The sequence below is a fragment of the Cetorhinus maximus genome, chromosome 12, assembly GCF_964194155.1.
Source record: "Cetorhinus maximus chromosome 12, sCetMax3.hap1.1, whole genome shotgun sequence".
Taxonomy (NCBI): Eukaryota; Metazoa; Chordata; class Chondrichthyes; order Lamniformes; family Cetorhinidae; genus Cetorhinus; species Cetorhinus maximus.
Window position 1 is genome coordinate 54240593 of NC_135890.1, and position 24340 is coordinate 54264932.

A 24340-nucleotide genomic window follows, 5' to 3' on the forward strand; every position below is an offset into this window, starting at 1 on the left:
ATTAGATGGAGGCCCTGTTTGCCCTCTCAGGTGATTGTAAAAGATCTCATGGCACTATTTAAAGAAAAGCAGGTAAGTTCTCCTCGTCAACATTTACCCCTCAAGCAACATATTGCTGTATGTGGGAACTTGTTTTGCGCAAAGTTGCTGCCAAATTTCACTACAATACAGCAGCGGCCAGGCTTCAAAAGTATTTCACTGGCTTGTGAGGTGCTTGCCAATGTCCCAAGATCATAAAAGACATAATAATCCAAGCCTTTATTTTTTAACTACATTTCAATTTAAATTGTTGTTGCAGAAAAAATGCTCGGACTATTTACTAAGCTATGCATTACTGTATAAATGGCAACCTCAACGCAGTGTGACCACTCTTAGGCTTTGTCCACCTTCCTTGCTGCATTGCCACCCATCAATGCTGCTACATGTGGGGGACTGGGGATTGAGTGTGGACCCTTACTATCAATGTTACTTTATGTAGAGGGGAGAATGTTCATCTGTCAATGCTACTTGAATGTACATGACATGTACTTCACCTATTGAGTCTGCTGGTTTTAAGAAGGTTCAATTTTTAGTAGCTGCCTCATTTGTCTGATTTCCCCTGATGAAGTGTTACAGCATTTTTTCGTTCTGATCCAATATCACACCGATGCTGGTTGCTAACTGCTCAATATTACTCTGAATAAATGTTCAATTGCTTCTTTAAAACTTACCCTCCCATTTTTGTGTTCTTATCATCACGGGGACTTCCTCAGACTTCCTCTACATGACTGGCGGAACTTCAGGGAAGGTGGGGTTAAAGGGTTGGGTCCACTCTTATTTATCCAGACAAAGGCAGAGAATTACCGGCAATGGTTACTCCTCCAGCTCCTGCACCATTACCTCTGGAGACCGCCAAGCATCTGTCCTTGGCTCCCCCTCCTATTTCTCATCTACATGGTGTTGTTTGGTGACATCATCTGAAAACACAAAAGCTATTTCCACACGTATACTGACAGTATCGACCTTTACCTCAGCACGGCTTCTCTCAACCCCTCCACTGCCTTTGATTTGTTATGCTGTTTATCTAATTGAATCATCAGTAATTTCCTCCAACTAAATATTGGAAAGACTGAAGCCATTGTCTTCAGTCCCTGCCACAAACTCTGTTCCTCAGCCATCAACTCCATCCCTCTCCCTGCCCAAAGTCTCAGCCTGAGCCAGATCATTCTCAAGCTTGACGTCTGACCCTGAGCTGAATTTCTGATTTCATATCAGCACCATCACCAAGATGTCTACTTCCACTACTGAACACTGTGTGTCTCCATCAGTGCCTCAGCGTATCTGCTATTAGAACGCTCATCCATGCTTGTGTTTTTTTTATTCATTCATGGAATGTGAGAGTCGCTGGCTTGGCCAGCATTTGTTGCTCATCCTAATTGCCCTTGAAAAGGAGGTGGTGAGCTGCCTTCTTAAACTGCTGCAGTCCATCTGGTGTAGGTACACCCACAGTGTTGATAGGAAGGGTTACGCCTGAAATTAATTATTCCAATGCACTCTGGCAGGCATTCCACCTTGCACCTCCGTAATCTTAAACTCATCTAAAACTTTGCTGCCCATATCTTATCTCGCACCAAGTTCCTTTCAGCCATCACCCCTGCGTTCGCTGACCTATACTGACTCCCAGTCCAGCAACATCTTGATTTTAAAATTCTCATCCTTGTTTACAAATCCTTCCATTGCCTCGCTCCACCCTTCCTCTGTAATCTCTTCCAGCTCTCCAACCCCCGTCTTCCCCGAGATCTCTGCACTCCTCTGGCCTCTTGTGTGTTCCTGATTTTAATTGCTCAACTGGTAGCTGTGCCCTCAGCTGCCTGTGCTATAAGCCCTGGAATTCCCTCCCTAAACCTCTCCACCTCTCTCTCTCTACTCCTTTTAAGACATTCATTAAAATCTATCTCTTTGACCAATGTTTTGGTCTCCTGTCCTCATATCTCCTTTGGTAGCTTGGTGTCAATACCAGGCCACCCATTACTTTTCATTCGCAGTGGTTTTAGGGCAAATAATTGTGTAAATCAAGTAAATTGGCAATCATCAATGGCTGCTACGGTGGACTGGGTGTCCAGCACAAACTTTTCTCAGCTAAAGCGAGCCTAATGGTAGAGTGGCACAAAATGTCCCAACAAATTATGGTGCATTGCAACTCATGGCAGGACTCACTTACTCCATTCTAGTTTTGGAACTTACAGGCGTTATACAATGGCACCTTAATGTATTGTTACTACGGCACAGGTTTCCAGCAAATTCAAGTCTCTCATTTCAATGAGTGAGAGGTCAATCTTTGGAACAAGCTCCCTGGGGAGAGGGGAGAAAGAGCGAGTATTGAGTCATTCAAATGCAAATTAGATACATTTCTTTGAGAAAATCACATCTTGGGATTCGGTATATAAGTAAATTTAGACATAACAGGTGGTAAGTGTAACATGCTTGTGAGGAACAGATGACTTTGGACCTATGTTTCCCACCACTCTGCACCACTGGGGTTTTCCTCACCTTATGACCGGGTCTGTTGTAGACCAATTGTAAACTAATTGATCGAGATTGATTGCTATGATTAGTCAATAACTTCATTACCGTTGTTTAAACATTCACTCCCTCCACCACTGACGCACAGTGGCAGCAGTGTGTACCATCTACAACTCCATTCCTAATAGCACTGTGGGTGTACCTACACCACAGGGACTGCAGTGGTTCACCGCCACCTTCTCAAGGGAAAGTAGGAATGGGCAATAAATGCTGGCATAGCCAGTGATGCCCACATCTTGTGAAAGGAGTTTTTTTTAAATCATGTGACTACCAGGCTGGCAGAAGGCGGACTTGGTCCTTTTCTGTCCTGCAATTCTGATGGTCTTAAGTCAATCCTTGTTGTTCTTGCTTTTTTGGTCCCTCTCAGTTACACAGGAATAAAACTGCTTATAGGTTCAGCAACTACTCGCAAAATTATGAACAAACAATTCAAAATTTCCACATTTGCAAAGTACAGGTGACGTCTGGAAGCTACCTTAGAGTTTCCCATGGGAGATACATGGGGGCCTTCAGTATTAAACAAACACCTGGGCAAGAAGCCCTCACAGGTAGGTTAGAATTGTTGGGTCATTGAGGGCAGGGTTAAGATGACACTATTGGGACTTAGGTGGTAGGTGGGCCAGACTAATTTCTAATTAGAATGGGGCTACAGTATATGGCCTGAGATGGCTATGAGCCCTGTCAACCTTAAAGAGTTGATCATCCTTGTGGAAAAATATAATCTATTTTGCAACATATCTTGTGCTGGTTTGAATAAAAAAATATGAATTCCCTTCCTGGGATGTTACAAGACATCAACAAGGGAAACTCTGAATTGTGCCAAGGTTGTTCTGGCTGATTGCCACTAAGGCTCTGTGTCTCCTGTGTGGATGACAAAGATACCCCATCCATTCTTACTGTGCTCTCCCTGCGTATGGGGTCCTTCCTCCAGAGAGTTGAGAAAAAATTTAGGCTGACACGTCAGTGTAATACTGAGGGCAAATTGCACTGCCGGAGGTGCCATCTTTCAGATATGATGTGAAACCCAGTCTTGTTTGCCCTCTCAGGTGGGTATAAGATCCCAAAACACTATTCAAAGAGGAGCAAGGGAGTTTTTCCTGGTGTTCTGGCCAATATTTATGCTTCAACCAAGATCCATACCAGATGAAATAAAAACAAAAAGTGCTGGAATACTCAGCAAACCTGCTGAGTTTTTCCAGCACTTTCTGTTTTTATTTCAAATTTCCAGCATCCCCAGTATTTTGCTTTAGCCTCCTTTTCTGACATAATTCTGATGAAAGGTCATCGACCTGAAACGTCAACTCTCTTTCTCCCTCCACAGATGATGCCAGGCCTGCTGAGCATTTCCAGCCTTTTCTGTTTTCATCTCAGATTTCCAGCATCCACAGTATTTTGCTTTTATCTATAACAGATGATCTGCTCATTATCACATTGCTGATTGTAAGGCCTTGCTGTGTGCTACTTGGTTGCCGTGTTTCCTACATTACAATACTGATGACACTTCATTAGTACTTGATTGGCTGTAAAATGCTTTGTAATGTCCGGAGGCCATGAGAAGGGCTACTTTAACGCAAGGTTCTTCTTTTCATTGCCTAAGGAGATTCCTGCTGCCTCTTTTTCATATCAAAATGTAGCCCCAGCCTGACATCTAAGCATGCATTCAAACTTACATGTACTGACTACTCTCCTATCTGGGGGAGGAGGGTAGGGCGGAGGGGGCACAACTGACGGTAAGGCACAATCAACAGTATAACTTGGGACTGGCTTCTGATTGTTGAGCTATACAGTCTCAGCTCTGTAGCATATGCACAGCCAAATATATGTAACTTCTTCACTCAGTGTGCTTGGTGCTGTCAGTACGTTCTTGTACGAGGCCCAGTCACTGCTCCCTCCGTTTATATATAGTATGAATTAGGTGAAGATTTACCAGACACAGATATATATTCAGCAGGTCATCTAAACGCAAGATCTCTAATTTACTAAAAAAGAAGCTCAATTATCAACAATTTCCTGAGTTTTTAATTAGTGACCTTCTGCAACTAGAAAGCCAGGTGGTTTTAACTAAAAGGAGTAGGGTGAACAATTAAATGTTCCAGGGGGTAGAGTCACAGCTAAACTAAAATCAATCCATCTCACCAGCCCAGGAGGCTCGCCATGGTGGGCTCGGAGTAAGGTTAAAGCCTCTTTGAGATACATTGTGAGTGTCAGCTGGTTTTGCCTCTCAGACAGCCTGAATTCTGGCGAGTGAAAGAATTCTTCTGGTTACAGACAGAGAACAACATGTGTGGAGATATGGGGCTCTTTACTGAGAACTGGTTGCTCTGTTAATGATCTTAGACTCAGTGCAAGGTCCAGTGTGTGCGTTTTATATATATATATATGTGTGTATGTGCATGCATGTTTATACATATATGTGTGACTGAGATTATATAGAGGTGTGTTTTACATTTTTGTATGTTATATATCTGTACCTGTTATATATATACGTGCTGTATATAAGTGTGTTATGTGTTTGTATGTTATATACACTTGAGTGTTGTACATATAGATATGTTACATATATGTATGCACGTGTTTGATAGATGTATATGTGCAGTTATATTTTATATATATATATTTGTGTGTGAGAGAGACTTGTTTTTTACTCTATCTAATGCAGACTGAGAGCTGCTCTGATTTTCCTAGTCTCATTTTACCTTCCTCAGCCCATTACTGTACCATTATCTGCTGAATCTCCCCCCACCCCCTCCCCTGTCTCAACACCTCCCCACCCCCACCTCCTCCCCGTCCTACCTGAATGCGGCGATGGCTGTCTGATTCCTCTTCCACTTTGCCTGCTGCAGGATCTCGTTGACGATCTCCTTCTCGTCGGGAATCCTGTAGACCGGGTAGACGTACAGCCAGCAGAGCACAAAGACACAGAGAGCCACCCCGACCGGGATCCGGGAGCGGGGGCACAACCCCCTCCACAGCATGTCTGAGGCTAGGCCGGGGGGGTGGGGGAGAGGGGGCAGTGGGGGGGAGGGAGAGAGACAGAGGGGCTGGCTGGCTGGGGAAGGGGGCAGGGGGGTGGGGGAAAGGGGGATAGAGTGGTGGCGGGGGATCAGCTTCACATGGTCTTCAGGGTTCCTGTCCCCCCATAAGGATGGAGCCGCTCAGCAAGCTTGCAACAATGCAGCAGCATCTGGGGGGCTTTCCAAGGCGACAGCTCCCATTCCTTCGGTCACGAATCGCCCAAATCAGCCTCCTCCCCCTGAAAGAGAAACAGACTTGGATCCCACCCAACGCCACCCCCCTCGTCCACCCAACCCCCCTCGCTTAAACTCGTTGCATCGCCAGTAACGTGGGACGGAGGGCGGCAATGCAAAAAATAAATAAATAAATCAGAAAAACGCAGCTCAGGTTAGCGAGGGATCTGCCGCATGCACAGAACACGGCTGCTGCATCCATGGAGAGCGAGGCACAGAGAGAGAGAGAAAGGAGCTCTTGTGGATTGAGGAGGGGATGCAATGTTCTCGCCCACTGCACAAAGCTCCCCTTGTGTGGGAGTCACATCCACCGGCCGCTTGCCTCTTGCCTTGTCTGCTCTCAGTGGGAGGGTTTCCACTCTGGCTATTTCTCGCTTCCCCACCCTCACTCGATGACAAACGCTCCAATGCTCATTCATCAAGCTATTTCAAAGCTTCGATTTCTACATTTAAAGAAGGATAAATGTAAGACATCAAGAGGTTTTTATTTTCCCCCACCCAACCCCTAATGTTTTATTATTACAGGGATTTCGCATCCTATGTCCTCTGAAGTTTTTTTTTTAAAATCAATGCCTATATAATTCTGTCCGAATTACTGGGCTGGAGAAGGGGCGTTTTGCCGATTTATACACAGCTCGGAATATCAAATGCATCCGGATACAGCAAACGCAAAAGGTGTAGCCTCACTCCCTCTCACTCAACCCCCAACAATGTACTGTACCTTAGACCCAATTCTAGACGAGCACCCTCTGCTGCTTCCTCTGCGCCACCCACTATTGTTTATCTAGATTTAACTCCTGAACTGTTAGTTTGTGGCATATGAGACCGTTTTGTACTTTGGGCAACATCAAATGTATTTAACAATCAGTTCCCCTTACAAAAATCTGCACTTATACAGTGGCTTTAACTTACAAAAATAACGCCCCAAGGTGCGCCATGGAGACAAAGCCAAATTAATGGTCACTCTGCCATAGAGGTGGAGATATTTGGAAGGAGGAATCAAATGTTTGGAACTAAGAAAGACTTGCATTTATATAGCGCTTTTCACAGCACTGGATGACTCAAAAGGTTTCACAACCAATAAAGTGCTTTTTGAAGCATAGTCACTGCTGTGATGTAGGAAATGCAGCAGCCAATTTACACACAGCGAGTTCCCACAAACACAGCAACACAGCAATATGATAACAACCAGATAATCTGTTATTTTATGATGTTGATTGAGGGATATGTATCAGCTAGGACACTGGGGATAACTCCCCTGCACTTCTTCAAAACCTTGCCTTGGGATCTTTCACATCCACCCGAGCAGGCAGATGGGCCCGCACTTTAACATCTTACCCTAAAGATGGCACCTCTGACTGTACAGTGCTCCTTCAGTACGACACTGGAGTGCCAGCCTTGATTTTTGTGCCCAAGCCCTCGAGTGGGACTTGAACCCTGATATTCAGGGGCACAGAATCACACAGTGCAGAAGAGGCCCTTCGAGTCTGCACCGACACATGAGAAACACCTGACCTACCTACCTAATCTCATTTACCAGCACTTGGCCCATAGCCTTGAATGTTATGACGTGCCAAGTGCTCATCCAGGTACTTTTTAAAGGATGTGAGGCAACCTGCTTCCACCACCCTCCCAGGCAGTGCATTCCAGTCTGTCACCACTCTCTGGGCAAAAAAGTTTTTCCTCACATTCCCCCTAAACCTTCTGCCCCTCACCTTGAACTTATGTCCTCACGTGTGCTGCCAACTGAGTCCAGCTGATGCAGCAGTAGAAGGAGCTGGAAAAGTAGAGGAGATTAGGGAGGGAATTGCAGAACGCAAGGTCTAGTAGATGGCACCTCTGACAGTGCAGCAATTGTCAGTTCAGGTTATGTGGTCGTGTTCTGGAGTACAGCTTTGTTGTCATTGAGATGCATCCACATGAGATTCAATGTGACACATGCCAAGTTTTCCCTGCACAGCATAAGGGGTTGAATCCTTTAAACCATTTTTATAACTGATGATTGAATAATGCTCTGCTACTTTTAGTGTCACCCATCATCACAGAGAGCCAGGACTGCTGGTGTGCCAGGAATAAGTGTGCCTGGAGTCAGGAGTCAGGGGAAGGGACTTAGCCTGAGGAATAGGGATGGGTGCATGGAAATAGAGACCAGGGAATGGCGATCAGGATGAGGAGAGAAGGGACATGGGAGCAGAAGAGAGAGAATTGAGGGTGAGAGATGGGGGCATTGGGAAAATGTGAGATGGAAATGGGGTGAGAGGGAGATTGGGGAGTCAGGGTGTGTAATAAGGGGATTGAGAGGAGACTGGGGAATGGGATGGACATAGGAGACAGCATTTTCTGCAGAGTCAGGAGTAGCAACAGGGTGCTGAGTGGGACTATCAACAAGAAATGGAGCAACCTGTAAAAGGAATGAAAAAAATCTGCAAACCTTGCAGTAGCTAGACAGGGAGAGATTGACCCACCAGTGAGTGACCAAGAAACACGGAGATAGAGACCAAGGATCCTCATTGGAGGAAATGAGGGGAAGGGAGGAGGAAGGGTTTTGATCTAAGGGGTAATAGACAGTGAGATACTGCACCACAGTGGCTGTTGAGGGAGAAACTAGAACATCCTTAAAAAGGGAGTGGGATAAATATTTGAAAAGGAGAAATATAAAAGTATCTGAGGGGAATGGGATTACAGGAGAGAGTGCCAATATTGGCACTGGGGATGAATGGCCTCCTCCTGTACTATCATTCCTATATTTCCGTGGAATCTCTCCTTCGTCAAGTCTGTGTTCAGCAAGTGATTCAGTGCTGAGCTGACTTTAGGGTTATGCCCTGTGCGAGCTGCCCTAAACACCCAGCTCACTGCTCTATGTCCAATCTCTAGGTTTGGTGCAGGCCAGTCTGGGCCGGTCCAGTTTTGATGTGTGAAGTCCAAATACAAATCAGACTGACTAAGGCTTCCATTTTAGAGTTGTCACCTTCAGACAGAACCTGAGTCTAAACCAGAGTCTGAGGAGACCGGGAGGGAGATCAGGCCTGTTAAAAGTGGCATCGACTGGGGATCCTGACAGTATATTGTACAGTGCCCTGTGATTCTGGTTTCAGAGTGAATATCTGTGAGTTAGAGGATTACTACAAGTTACAGATAGAATAGTGAGGCATGTCAAGCCCAATAAGGGTATTATATTCCTAACTTTCTAGATATGGATTTCAGTCAATGTGGACTTTTTGGAATTGATGTTAAAAATTGGGCAATGTGCATCAAAGATGGCTGACAAAAGTTGGGTGACCGTCTATGATTTCTGCACAAAGGAATAACTCATGTCTGAACATGCTTCCAAAAAGTTCTTAAAATGTGAATGACCGCAGGTGGGGTGCCCTCCCTTGAATAAGCATGCTGGAGAAGAAACCACTGGTGGAAATTACAGTCCCATTTTCTGTATATTTACCAAAATTCAAAATCAATAGCTCCCCAGGCACATTGTCTGTGAGCTTAAACCTTAACAAAGTTAGGTGCAGAGAAACCAGTTTATCACAAGCAGGTGTGAACAGCCACCATTAAATCCCCATTGTGTGGCAATGCCTTCCACTTTTGAATCATTTATGTGGACAACAGAAGTATTGATCATGCGATCACATGATCAAAACTGACTTCAGATAATAAATCTTATTACGCTAAGAACCAGACAGATACAGGTCAGCCTGGAAAGCACCAGGACAAAGAGGGACCATTCCTCCAATCAGAAGAATAGAACCCTGCCTAACAACCAGTCAAACCAGGCAGTGTGAGGGGGACTAATTCATTTTCATCTGAAAAAGCTTGTCTCTGCAGCAACTGCCATAAGCTAGTCCAGAAATCCAGAGACTTCCAACTTCCATTCATCTCCAAAGAACTTTAAGAGAGAGCCCATCCAAGCAATGTGTGCATTTTAAAGGATTATTTAACCACATGATTTGCTTCTTGTTATTCTGTTGAACTTCTAGCTGCATGTTTCATTTTCTAGAATCTATCTTTACTTGTGCATTTGCGTCTCTGTGCATGAGGGTGAGTGTGTTTCATTGTGTTTACATGTCAGGATGTTGTACGAATAAACATTATCTTCTCTTCTGATTTAAAGTTACCCGAAAGCTTTCTTCATGTTTATTACTAAAATTCACAGATCGCAAAAGGTTGAAAACACTCGCTCTCAAATGCATTTCTTGGTGCAGACAACAAGAGGTAAGGAAACATAGAAATATAGAAAATAGGAGCAGGAGTAGGCCATTCGGCCCTTCGAGCCTGCTCCGCCATTCATCATGATCATGGCTGATCATGCAACTCAATAGTCTGCTCCTGCTTTCTCCCCATATCCTTTGATCCCTTTCGCCCCAAGAGCTATATCTAACTCCTTCTTGAAAACAACATTTTGGCCTCAACTACTTTCTGTGGTAGCGAATTCCACAGGCTCACCACTCTCTGGGTGAAGAAATCTCTCCTCATCTCAGGAGAAAGGGGAGATGTTATCTCACTCTCTCTCTCCCCATCTGTAACAGGCATTGCATATATTATTGCCAGTTACATATCAGTGAATTATTGTATTACTGTTAGTTATGAGATGAAGCTGAGTATTACCAGTGAGTTGCTATTAGTGGTGGAATCAAAATTTCTCCCACTTTGCCTGCTTATGGTGCTCTCCTGGTTCTCGGAACTTCTCACACAACAGCGGCTGTGTGAAACTATGAACAGTTACCCAACGACAGGGTACCCAACCCTAATAAGCTAAATGGGGAGACATCATGTGGTCAGAAAAGCATGTGAGCAAACCACCAAGAATGCCCCCATCTTGAGCTGGCAACCGTAACTGAGCCGCAGAAATCAATAGCATCTTAATGTTATGTTTTGGCTCATCTGAGAATGTACAACAGCATCTTAGTCACTTAAAGTGCCATTTTAACTAGGCACACAGTGAGTGTTCAATTTCCTGGCTGATCCAAAATGGTTCTCCTTTAATGAGTGAGATTTTACAATGTACAGATGGCAATTAGGCAAAATGTCTGCCGAGGTAACACGTTCTGAGGTTGTGGCATCTCATTTGGTGCAAGTTATTAAATTGGGTAATGCTCCATTTTTGGACTTTTTGAGTGTGTTTTCTTACCAATACGTGCCCTAATTATTGTTGATTGCTAATGGCATTCAAATTGCACCATTAGGAAGTGGTAGAGATGACACCTTCCTTTGGGCATTCTAAATGCTCTGAAAATGGGATGTAATGTTGACCTGGATTTTGCAGTCAGCGATGAAGCGAGATAACTCACTGCTGATGTGAAGAAAGCAGCCCACAAAGGCATCATGATCTCCCTGCTGGGAATTTCCCCTTTACTCATCGTTTCAATTTGGTGCCAAATGAAGAGGATGACTTGGGGCGCAAGAGCAATGATTTCAGCAAGCAGGTAGGCAACCAATCAAATTAAGTTTTTACACACAGCAAACCAGGAGGTTAAAACCACTCAAAATCCTTCACCTTTAATGTAAACTTTCAGATGGTGGCATACACGTATGACTGTATTAAGACAGAAGCTAAAATAAAGATAAACCAAGGTCCAAAAAAAGAAAAACAAGTTTTTATAAACATATGGAATTTGTATTCTGGCAATTTAGATTAAGGAATAGGTCAATAGAGATCCAATGGCTGACATTTAAGGAGATATTTCAGAATATACTGAATAGATACATTCCAACAAGAAAGAAAAAATCTTAGAGGAAGATCCACCATCCTTGGTTAACTAAAAAAGTTAAAGATAGTATCAAACTTAAAGAAAAGGCATATAATTGTGCAAAGATGGTGGCAGGTCAGAAGATTAGACAGAATATAAAAAACAGCAAAGAGTGACTAAAAGATTAATAAGGAGAGAAAAATTAGAGTACAAGTGAAAGCTAGCTAGAAATATAAAAACAGACAGGAAGGGTTTGTATAGATATTTAAAAAAGAAGAGTTAACAAGGTGAGTGTTGGTCCTTTGGAAATTAAGTCTGGGGAATTAATATTGGAAAATAAGGAGATGGCAGATGAATTGAATAGGCATTTTGCAACAGTCTTCACTATAGAGGATACAAGTAACATCCCAGAAATATCTGTAAATCAGGAATTGGAAAGGATGGAGGAACTCAAGAAAATTACAATCACCAGGGAAGTGGTACTTAGCAAATTGTTGGAACTGCGGGTTAACAAGTCCCTGGGTCCTGATGGATTTCATCCTAGGATTTTAAAAGAAATGTCTAGTGAGATAGTTGATGTGTTGATTTTAATTTTCTAAAATTCACTAGATTCAGGGAAGGTTCCATTAGATTGGAAAGTAGCAAATGTAACTCCTTTATTCAAAAAGGGAGGGAGACAGAAAGCAGGAAACTACAGGCCAGTTAGCTTAATATGTCATAGGGAAAAAGTTAGCTATCATTAAGGATGTTGTAACAGGGCATAAGGTAATCAGACAGAGTCATCATGAATTGTGAAAGGTAAGTCATGTTTAACCAATTTATTGGAGCTCTTTGAAGAAGTAGCAGGTACTGTGGACAAAGAGGAACCAGTGGATGTTTAGCTTTTTGTTTTTACCAGTGGATGATTTCCTATCACTCCTTGCTTACCAAGAATCTATCCACCTCTGCCTTAAAAATATTCCTGCCAAAATGGACAATTTCACATTTTCCCACATTAAAAGACTCTGCTTCCACTACATTTTCAGGAAGAGAGTTCCAAAGACACAAACTTTCTGAGTGAAAAAATTTCACCTCATCTCTGTTTTAAATGGGCGACCCCTTATTTTTAAACAGTGACCCCTGGTTCTAGATTCTCCTACAAGAGGAAACCTCCTCTCCACATCCACCCTGTCAAGATCCCTCAGGTTCTTATATGCTTCAATCAAGTTGCCTCTTACTCTTCTGAACTCCAGCGGATACAAGCCTAGCCTGTCCAATCTTTCCTCATAAGGCAGCCCACTCATTCCAGGTGTTAGCCTGGTAAACCTTTTCTGAACTGCTTCCAAAACATTTACATCTTTCCCTAAATAAGATGACCAACACTGTACACAGCACTCCAGATGTGTACCAATGCCTTGTACAACTGAAGCACAACCTCCCTGCTTTTGTATTCGATTTACCTTGGAATAAATAATAACATTCTATTAGCTTTCTGAATTACTTGCTGTACTTGCATGCTAGCCTTTTGTGATTCATGCACTAGGACACCCAGATCCCTCTGCATCGCAGGGCTCTGCAATCTCTCACCATTTAGATAATATGTTTCTCTTTTATGCTTCCTGCCAAAATGGACAATTTTACATTTTCCCACATTAAACTGCATCTGCCAGATCTTTGCCCATTCACTTTCCTATCTAAATCTGTTTGTAGCCTCCTCATGTTCTCTTCACAACTTACTTTCCTATGTATCTTTGTGTCATCAGCAAATTTGGCAACCACCCCTTCAATCCCTTCACCCAAGTCATTTATATAAATTGTAAACAGTTGAGGTCCCAGCACTGATCCCTGTGGCATACCACTCGTTACATCTTGCCAACCTGAAAAAGACCCATTTATGCCTACTCTCTGCTCTCTGTAAGCCAGCCAATCTTCTATCCATGTCAATACATTACCCCCTACACCATGAGCTTTTATTTTCCGCAATAACCTTTGATGTGGCACTTTATCAAATGTCTTCTGGAAATCGAAGTACAGTACATCCACCAGTTCTCCTTTATCCACAGCCACATCCGCATGTTACTTCGTCAAAGATCTCCAATAAGTTGGTAAAACACAATTTCCCTTTCACAAAACCATGTTGACTCTGCCTGATGACCTTGAGCTTATCCAAGTGCCCTGCTATAATTTCTTTAATAATAGCTTCTAACATTTTCTCTATGATAGATGTTAAGCCTGTAGTTTCTGGCTTTCTGTCATCCTTCCTTTTTGAGTAATGGAGTTACATTTGCTATTGTCCAATCTAATAGGACCTTCCCCGAATCTAGGGAGTTTTGGAAAATTAAAACCAATGCATCGACTATCTCACTAGACATTTCTTTTAATACCCTAGGATGAAGTCCGTCAGGACCCAGGCTCTTGTCAGCCCGCAGCTCCAACAATTTACTCAGCACCACTTCTCTGGTGACTGTAATTTTCCTGACTTCCTGCCCCACTTCCATTTCCTGGTTTATAGCTGCTTCTGGGATGTTACTTGTATCCTCTATAGTGAAAACTGATGCAAAATACCTGTTCAATTCATCTCCTTGTTTTCCATTATCAATTCTCCGGACTCACTTTCTATAGGACTAACGCTCACCTTGTTAACTCTTTTCTTTTTAAAATATTTATAAAAACTCTTATTATCTGTTTTATATTTCTAGCTAGCTTTCCCTCATACTCTAATTTTTTTCCCTCCTTATTAGTCTTTTAGTCATTCTTTGCTGTTCCTGACATTCTGTCCAATCTTCTGGCTTTCTACCTATCTTTGCACAATTATATGCTTTTTCTTTAAGTTTGCATCCTAGGATATTAAAGGAAATAGTTACAAAGATAGTGGATGCACTGGTGGTCATCTCCCAAGAATCCATAGACTCTGGAAAAGTTCAAGAGAATTGGAAAACTGCCAATGTAACACCCTTATTCAAAAAGGGAGGGAGACAAAAAATAGGTAACTATAGGCCAGTTAGCTTAACATCTGTCTTTGGGAAAATGTTAGAATCTATTATAAAGGATGTAATAGCAAAGCATTTAGAAATACATAATCTAATCAAGCAGAGTCAGCATGGCTTCATGAAGGGGAAATCATGCCTGACAAATTTATTAGAAATCTTTGAAAAGGTAACTAGCAGGATAGATAAAGGGGAACTAGTAGATGTAATATATTTGGATTTCCAAAAGGCGTTTGACGAGGTACTGTACATAAGGCTACTTAATAAGAGCCCATGGTGTTGGGGGTAGTATATTAGCATGGATAGAGGATTGGCTAACTAATAGAAGACAGAGTTGGGAAAAGTGGCGCATTTTCAGGATGGCAACCTGAATTAGTGGAGTGCCACAGGGACCAGTGCTGGGACCACAATGATTTACAATATATATTAATGACTTGGATGCGGGAAATGAATACTAGCGCCAGGTTTGTGGATGACACAAAAATAGGTGGGAAGGCAAGTGGTGAGGATGACACAAACAGTCCACAGAGGGATATAGACAGATTAAGTGAGTGGGCAAAAACTTGGCAGATGGAATATAATGTGGGAAATTGTGAGGTTATGCACTTTGGCAGAAAGAATAGAAGAGCTGGATGTTATTTAAATGGAGAAAGACTGCAGAAAGCTGCAGCACAGAGGGATTTAGGGGTCCTCATGCATGAATCCAAAAAAGCTAGCATACAAGTTCAACAGGTAATAGGGGAGGCAAATGGAATGTTGGCCTTTATTTCTAAGGGAATGGTGTATACAAATAGGGAAGTCTTGCTAAAACTATACAAGGCACCAGTTAGACCGCACCTAGAATACTGTGAACAGTTTTGGTCCTCTTATCTAAGGAAAGATATACTGGCATTGGAGGCAGTCCAGAGAATGTTCACTAGGTTGATCCCGGTTATCAGGAGAGGTTGAGTAGGTTGGGCCTGTACTCATTGGAGTTTAGAAGAATGAGAGGCGACCTTATTGAAACATATAAGGTTGTTAGGGGGCTTGACAGGGTAGATGCTGAGAGGTTGTTTTCCCTCGTGGGAGAATCTAGGACCAGAGGGCATAATCACAGAGTAAGGGGTCGCCCATTTCAGACGGGGATGAGGAGGAATTTCTTCGTTCAGAGGGTAGTTAATCTGTGGAATTCTTTACCACAGAGGGCTTTAGTGGCTGCGTTGTTAGTATATTCAAGGCTGAAATAGACAGATTTTTAATCAGTAAGAGAATCAAAGGTTATGGGGAAAAGGCAGGAAAGTAGAGTTGAGGATTATCAGATCAGCCATGATCTCATTGAATGGTGGAGCAGACTCGATGAGCTGAATGGCCTACTTCTGCTCCTATGTCTTCTGGTCTTTTTCTCCCCCTACTTGAATGGCTTCCTGTACCACAGTGCCATGGCCAGTCAGCTCATCCACCCTGCAGCCCCCACTCTCATCTAAAGAAGTTGAAAAATCTTCAAACCTGTTGGATAATTTTAGAGCCTCACACTCCTGCACTCCGAGCCCCCTTACCTGCCTCACTTGCAGTCACATTCTTCTGTCCCTGACCACTGACCAAATCAGAAGACCTGTCCTAAGAGTTGTGACTGCCTCCTGGTACAAAGAATCCAGGTAATTTACTCCCTCCCTTACGTGTCAGTGTCTGTAGCTCAGCCTCCAGCTCATAAACTCTGAGCTGAAGCTGCTCAAACTTCGAACATTTACTGCAGACATGTTTTCCCTGTACCAAACTAGCATCCAGAAGTTCCCACATGCTGCAGCTGTGACACATCACATGTCCTGACATCCTTAATGTGTTCTAATTAACTAATTATTTTATTCAATTATATATTTTACTTTTGTTTTGATATATTTTATGAATCTTACCGTCAGTTGCTAGACTATTTTGAACCTTAGGAATAGAATAAACCTTAGTCATTTACCAGATACTCACCGAATAACTAGCTTCTTCTTCTGTAGCAGAGTACGATCACTTCCTGAAGGCTGAGAAAGTTAGAAAGCAGAAGAGCACCTCATTACCTTCCTTACCTAACTCCCTTAATTACCCAACTCCCAGCACTCTATTCTAAGTCGCTCTTTTTGCAGTACACCTTACCTAAAGCACCTCTTTCCCCCTATGCAACAAATTTCCACTTGAACCAAATTCCCAAATTCAGTTTCTGTCTCACTCAGGCCGAAGGCTGTACTCACTGATCACGCGCCTCTTCCTATCGGGGTTAGGCAGGAATGTAAGGTTAAAATCAGATCAGCCATGATCTTATTGAATGGTGGAGCAGGCTCTAGGGGGCGAGTGGCCTATTCCTGCTCCTAATTTGTATGTTCATATTAGTTGGGGAGAAATTTGACCTCTCACAAACATGAAATTAATTCTTTAGGGTCAGTAAAGTGTGACTAGAAGTAACTCTGAAGTTAGTATTCCCAGTTAAAAGCCTAGTTATACTTCATTCAACAAGGTGTAACTTTATTCTGGGGTTTTTAACAGCAAAGTGAACAGTATTTCACTGTTAGAAACACACTGTTAGAGTGGAAGTTCTTGTAAATTCATGCTTACATGGGAGACAACAGCATGTGGGAACCTCTATAGCGTACCCAATAGAGGAGCGGTGTATCACTGACAGCAACTTCTGGAGTACTGCTCATAAGTGAGGCTACTGCCAGTTTCAGTGGAGTAACAATGACAGTTTTGCCATCATTGTTCAAAAAAGTGTATTAACTTTAAGAAACGATAATCTGGGATAAAATTAAAAGTCACATGGACAAGGATGGATTAATCGAGGAAAGCCAGTACAGATTTGTTAAGGGCAAATGGTATTTAATTAACTTGATTGAATTTTCTGATGATGTAACGGAGAAGGTTGATGAGGATAATGCAGTTGATGTGGTGTATATGGACTTCTAAAAGATGTGTGACAAAGCATCAAAAGGCTTGTCAGCAAAGTTGAAACCTATGGAATAAAAGGCACAGTGGCAGCACGGATATGATGTTGGCTGAGTGACAGGAAACAGAGAGTAGTGGTAAATGGTTGTTTTTCCATCTGTGAGAAGGTATCGAGTGAGGATCCCCAGGGGTCAGTACAAAGACCACTGCTTTTCTTGATCTATATTAATGACTTAGACTTAGGTGTGGTCACAATTTCGAAATGTGCGGATGACACAAAACTGGGAAGTACTGTGAACTGGGAGGAGGATAGTGATAGATTTCAAGAGGACACAGACAGGCTGGTGGAATGGGCGAACACATAACAAATGAAATTTAATGTGGAGAAATGCAGCGTGACTCATTTTGTAAGGAAAAACAAGGAGGGGCAATATAAACTAAAGGATATAATTCTAAGAGGGCGCAGGAACAGAGAGACCTGTGGATTTATGTGCACAAATTATTGAAGGTGGTAGGGTAGGTTGAAAAAGTGGTTAAAAAGGCATATGGATGGGATCCTGGATTTTGTAGATAGAGGCATGGAGTACAAAAGAAAGGAAGTTTTGATAAATCTTTATAAAACACTGGCTCTGGCTGAACTAGGGCATTCTGTTCAATTCAGGTCACAACACATTAGGAAGGATGTGAAAGCTTTGGAGTGAGTGCAGTAAAGATTTACAAGAATGGTTCCAGGGATCAGGGACTTCAGTTACAAAGATAGATTGGAGAAACTGGAGTTGATCTCCTTAGATAAGAGAAGGTTGAGAGGAAAGTTGATAGAGGAGTTCAAAATCATGGGGGGTCTGGACAGAGTAGATGGGAAGGAACTGTTCCCATTGGCAGAGGGGTAGAGAACCAGAGGACACAGATTGAAGGTGATTGGCAAAAAAACCAAAGATAACGTGAGAACACAGCAAGTTTAGGACCTGGAATGTACTGTCTGAACAGATGGTGAAGGAAGATTCAGTTGTGACTTTCAAAAGGAAATTAGGTAAGAAGGTGAAGATAAAAAAAATTGAAGAGTTATGGAGAAAGGGCCGGATAGTGGTACGAGCAGAACTGGTCTTACAAAGGGCCAGCGTGGACTCAACAGGATGAATGGTCTCCTTCTGTGCTGTAACCACGCTACAATCGAATAATTACCACAGCAGTATCTGAGCCGTTAAAATTCTCTAGAACCTTTGTTAGACCACACATGGAGCACTGTATGTAGTTGTGGGTTCCATACTATGTAAGGCATTGGAGAAAGTGCAGAAAGACTTTTTAAGGATGTTAACCAGAATTGAGAAAATGCAACCGTCAGGGGCTCTTTTCACTGGAAAAGAGTAAAAGGAAACCTGATCAAGGTCTTATACAATTTGATAAGGGTGGATGTGGAGAAGCTGTTGTCACTTGTCAATGACTCAAAGATGGTGAGAGGGGATAAATATAAACATTCAGCAGGTCAGGGAGTATCCATGGACAGAGAAACATGCCTGATGTTTCAGGGCAATGACCGTTCATCAGTGTAAAAATATAAAATAGTCACTCTGTGTAAAGAACTTAGGAAGAATTTCTTTAAACAGAGTGGTGTGAATGTGGAACCCACTGCCACATGGAATGTTTAAAGTAGATAGCATTGATAGATTGAGGGTATGAACAGTCATACGGACTCGAAACATTATCTGTGTTCCTCTCCGCAGATGCTGTCAGACCTGCTGAGTTTTTCCAGGTATTTTTGTTTTTGTTTCGGATTTCCAGCATCTGCAGTTTTTTGCTTTTATCTTACTGAAATGTAACAACTGTCATTGGAGAAGCACTAGGTTAGATTCTGGAATATGGCCATTCATCCACTCTCATCAGAAGAAGCATTATGGTACAAAACAGCAATGACAAATACAGCGATAACTTAAGGACTGGCTTGTGATTCACTGATGCTAGTGGGAGCACACATCGAGCAATCATGGGACTGTAACATGATATTCTGTCCAATAAAGTGAAAACATAAATATTGCAGTCTATGGGCCTGTGACCTCCTAGTCTGTGCTGCCCACTGGGAGCAGCAAATTGCACAATCATTCCACACTCTAGAAATACTTTCGCATTTTTTTAGGTCAACGTTTTCTAGGGAGTTTTCTTTCAAATGTGCAGGAGAAGATACATCAGACTGAAGAATGTGCAGCTACTGTAGTTAGGGTTAGTGCAGAAGACAATGGTGGTGATGGTGTATTTTGCAAGTGGACAAAACTGGTAATTGCACAGTGCTTTTTACCCCAAAGAAGACAAAAGTTAACTACGTGTTGGACTAGAGTCACTTGGAGGCAAAATCAGCTGGTGGGGGGAGGGGGTGCATGGGAGGGGGGGGGTGGGGGGTTGGGGTGGTGGTGGTGGGGGGAGGGGAGTGCGTGGGGGGCGGGGTGGTGGTGGTGGTGGCGGCAGGGGGTAGCCTGGGGGGTGGGGTGGGGTTGTGGTGGTGGTGGAGGGAGGCAGTAGCAGGTTCCCCTCCCTGGAGGACATTACTGAACCAGCTAGATGTTTATCGAAATTCAACAACTGTCATTGTCTTTTTCTAACATTGCCCTAACAATCGCCAGATTTACTAAATTCAATAGACGTATAAAATTAGGAGGGGCATAGATAGGGTAGACAGGAAGGAACTTTTCCCCTTGGTGAAGGGATCAATAACCAGGAGGCATAGATTTAAGGTAAGGGGCAGGAGGGGATGTGAGGAAGAATTTTTTCACCCATAGGGTGGTAAGAATCTGGAACTCACTGCCTGAAAGGGTGGTAGAGGCAGAAACCCTCATAACATTTAAGTAGTATTTGGATGTGCACTTGAGATGCCATTGCATACAAGGCTATGGGCCTAGTACTGGAAAATGGGATTAGAATAGTTAGGTACTTGTTCGATTGGCGCAGACTCGATGGGCCGAAGGGCCTTCTTCTGTGCTGTAGGCCTCTATGATTCTATGATTTTGACAGTTTATCACGGTGATATTTGATCTTATGATCTGCGGATTTTGTGGTCCAATATCATACTCACTAAGCTAATATACCCATTATGGAGCATGCTCCTTGCATTGTGACATAAACAATCAACCAGAAAATTGACACTCAGATTTACTTAAATGTCTGAATTTTCCAAATAGGTGCCGCTAGTGCGGTGGAAATTTTCTGATACGCACTGGAGGTGGATGGATTTTCATGGTGTTCAGCATTCTTAGACTTACATATCATCTTTTCAATGGTATTTCCTTTTTTCTATATCACACAATGGGCTGTGTTGATTCATTTATTGCATTTGGACTTAACTCACCATGAATCATATCAGTCATGTGATTGTGTGTTCTTTGTGCTTCAAGGATTTTAGCTTCCTTTTAAATAGTATCTGGGTCTGTGTATCTTGATCTAAAGAATGTTGGTAGATAATCATTATAACCCGCGGTTGTCGTAAGGATCCTGAACACAAAATTTACAATTCCTTCAATATACAAATGGTGATGGTGTATACAATATTAATATTAACCCTTTCAGGACTATTATCTGAGGGGGATCAGTGAGGAGTTTACATTACTGTGAAGAAAACTTCCATTTGTGCGACTGTGCAACTTCCATCTAAAAATAAAAACTGGAAATAAAAAATAATTGATTCATCTTCATGTATTAAATGCATTTCAAATTTGTAGATTCTCACCAGGGCCACCATCACAGAAAGCATCTTCGACCAAGAAACATTTTACAGCTGGTTCTCAACTCCTGCACCCAGCTGACCTTGTTCCCAAGACAACCAGCAAGTTCATGTAAAATGATAGATTGAAGCTGTGTTCTCAGATGGCCTTAAACCATAACCTCCTCATATGAGTGCATTTTTTTTTTGTTGAGGAGGGATCAATATTTTTCTATATTTAAAAGTTTTAGAAATAATGCATTTGCTTCAAGAGTATTTTTACACTAGCAAATAAACCATTTTCTCAAATAGATAGCTTATGATGACAGCCCATTAAAATACACCATCTGAAATTCTTTGAACACAGATGGAACACAGGGGAAGTGTCTAGGCTGTGATTTAATAACTTCTGTGCCTGTCAGAGGTCTAATTACTGGTCTCTGTCAGAGAGGGAAAATTGCCCTAGAAGAAATTCATTCAGTTAATAAGCATTATTCGGAAAATCCACAAAGGCGTTTCCAACATTGATCACTACACCTCCTTTTTGGAAGAGAGCAAAACCCGTATGGAGACAAAAATAATCATGTTGCAGCTTTGGTTTCAAATTCCATGTGACCTTAAATATAATGTAAACCATCCAACTGTTTTGAATTAAGCCGACCTGCAAAGGAAATAAAAACAAAATCTTCAAAATATTCAGCAGATTGATGATCTTTCATCAGATGAAACTGTTTAGTATGCATGTAGTCCTGTATTGTAGCTTCATTAGGTTGGCATCTCATTTTTAGCTATGTTTGGTGCCGCTCCTGGCAGGCTTCTCTATACTTCTCATTGAACCAAGGTTGATGCCCTGGCTTGATGTTAAGGCTAGAGAGAGGGATATATCGGGCCAGGAGGTTACAGATGGTGGTGGAATACAATTCTGCTGATCATAGAATCTTTACAGTGCAGAAGGGGGCCATTTGGCCCATTGAGTCTGCACTGGCTCTCTGAAAGAGCATTCTACCTAGTCCCACTCCCCTGCCTTATCCCATAACCCTGCACATTCTCTCTTTTCAGATAGCAATCCAATTCTCTTTTGAATACCTCCATCGAACCTGCCTCCAGCACCCTTTCAGGAAGTTCGTTCCAGACTCCAACCACCCTCTGGGTGAAAGATTTTTTTCTCACGTCACTTTTACTCCTTTTGCTAATTATTTTGAATCTATGACCTCTAGTTCTTGATGCTGTCTTGAATGGAAACAGTCTTTCACTATTTACCCTATCCATACCCCTCAGGATCTTGAATACCTCTATCAAGTCACCTCTCAGCCTTCTTTTCTCCAAGGAAAATAGTCCCAACCTCTCAAATCTATCCTCATAGCTACAGTTCTTTATCCCTGGAATCATTCTTGTGAATCTCCTCTGTGCTCTCTGCAATACCTTCACATCCTTCCTCAAGTATGGTGCCACGAACTGGATGCAGTACACCAGATGAGGCCTAACTAGTGTCTTATACAAGTTCAACATGACCTCCTTACTCTTGTACTCAATGCCCCTATTAATAAAGCCTAAGACACTATATGTTTTATTAACTGCTCTCTCAACATGCCCTGCCATCTTCAATGACTTACATACATATACACCGAGGTCCCTCTGTTGTTGCACATCCTTTAATTTCTCCCTTTATTTTGTATATTTCTCTATATTCTTCCTGCCAAAATGAATCACCTCACACTTCTCTGCATTGAACATCATCTGCCACTTGTCTGCCCACTTCACCAACACGTCTACGTCCTTTTGAAGTTCAAGACTATCCCCATCACAGCTGACAATGTTTCCAATCTTTGTATCATCTACAAATTTTGGAACGTGCCCTGAACACCAGAGTCCAGACCATTATTATATATCAGGAAGAGCAAGGATCCCAACACTGACCCCTGGGAATCTCCACTACAAACCTTCCTCTAATCTGATAAATAACCATTTACCAATATTCTTTCCTGCCACTCAGCCAATTTCTTATCCCAGTGCCTACTTACCTCTTTATTCCATGAGCTAGAATTTTGTTCACAAGTCTATTGTGTGGCACTGTATCAAATGCCTTTTGAAAATCCATGTATACCACATCAACAGCTATCAACCTTCCCTGTTACCTCCTCAAAAAACTCCAGCAAGTTAGTTAAATATAATTTTCCCTTAATGAATCCATGCAATTGTTTAAGTGATTATTGATTTTGTCCCAAACTATAGTTTCCAGAAGTTTCCCTACCACTGAAATCAAACTGACTGGTCTGTAGTTGCTGGCTTTATCCCTGCACCCCTTTTTGAACAAGGGTGTAACATTCACAATTTTCCAGTCCTCTGGCACCTTCCCTGTGTCTAAAGAAGATAATCACTAGTGCCCCTGCAATTTCCACTCTCACTTCCCTCAGTAACCTTGGATGCATCTTATCCGGTCCTGGGAACTTATCTATTTTAAGTAAAGATAACCTTTCTAGAACCTCCTCCTCAATTATAAACTCTTGTAGTGTACCAGTTACCTCCTCTTTCACCTTGGCCTGGGTAGCATCATCTTCCTTTGTAAAAACAGATGCAAAGTACTTGTTTAAAATCTTCGCTATTTCTCTTGCCACCACGTGCAATTCCCCTTTTTTGTCACTAGTTGGCCCCACTCTTTCTTCGGTCACCCTTTTATTATTTATACACCTATAGAAGACATTGGGATTCCCTTTTATGTTAGCTGCCAGTCTCTTTTCATGCTCTCTCCTTGCTTTTATTAGCTTTTTCACTTTCCCTCTGGTCCTTCTATATTCAGCCTGATTCACCATTGCATTTTCTACCTGACATCTGTCCTACGCGCACTTCTTCCCTCTCATCTTCACTTCTATCTCTCTCATCATCCAGGAGGCTCTGGATTTATTTTTCCTACCTTTCCCCTTCCAGGGAATATACCTTGACATTGCCTGCAATACTTTTTCTTTGAAGATAGCCCACTGATCAGTTGTCTTTTCTGCCAACATTTAATTCCTATTTACTCAACTCAGATGTATTCTCATTCCATTGAAGTTAGCTTTCCCCCAATTAACTGTCCCTGCTCTGCATTGTTCCTTTTCTATAGCCAACCTAAACTTATGATACCATGGTCATTGTCCCCTAAATGCTCTCCCACTGATATTTGATCCATTTAGGCCAACTCATTCCCCAGAACCAGATCCAACAGTGCCTACCCTCTAGTTGGGCTGGAAACATAGGGGAGAATTTTCTGAATGACGGGCGGGCTGTCATCTTCAATGACTTACATACATATACACC

The 24340-nt window shown here is 42.4% G+C and overlaps 1 protein-coding gene across 1 annotated transcript in view; it reads right to left on the reverse strand.

Moving 5' to 3' along the window:
* Positions 1-5543, reverse strand: part of st8sia1 (ST8 alpha-N-acetyl-neuraminide alpha-2,8-sialyltransferase 1) — a 74680-nt gene extending 69137 nt beyond the window's left edge. The window contains exon 1 of the mRNA XM_078553612.1: positions 5356-5543. Within this exon, the coding sequence (XP_078409738.1) occupies positions 5356-5537 (182 nt within the window). The 5' untranslated portion in view covers positions 5538-5543. The remainder of the gene's footprint in view (positions 1-5355) is intronic.
* Between the last annotated feature and the right edge of the window lie 18797 nt (positions 5544-24340).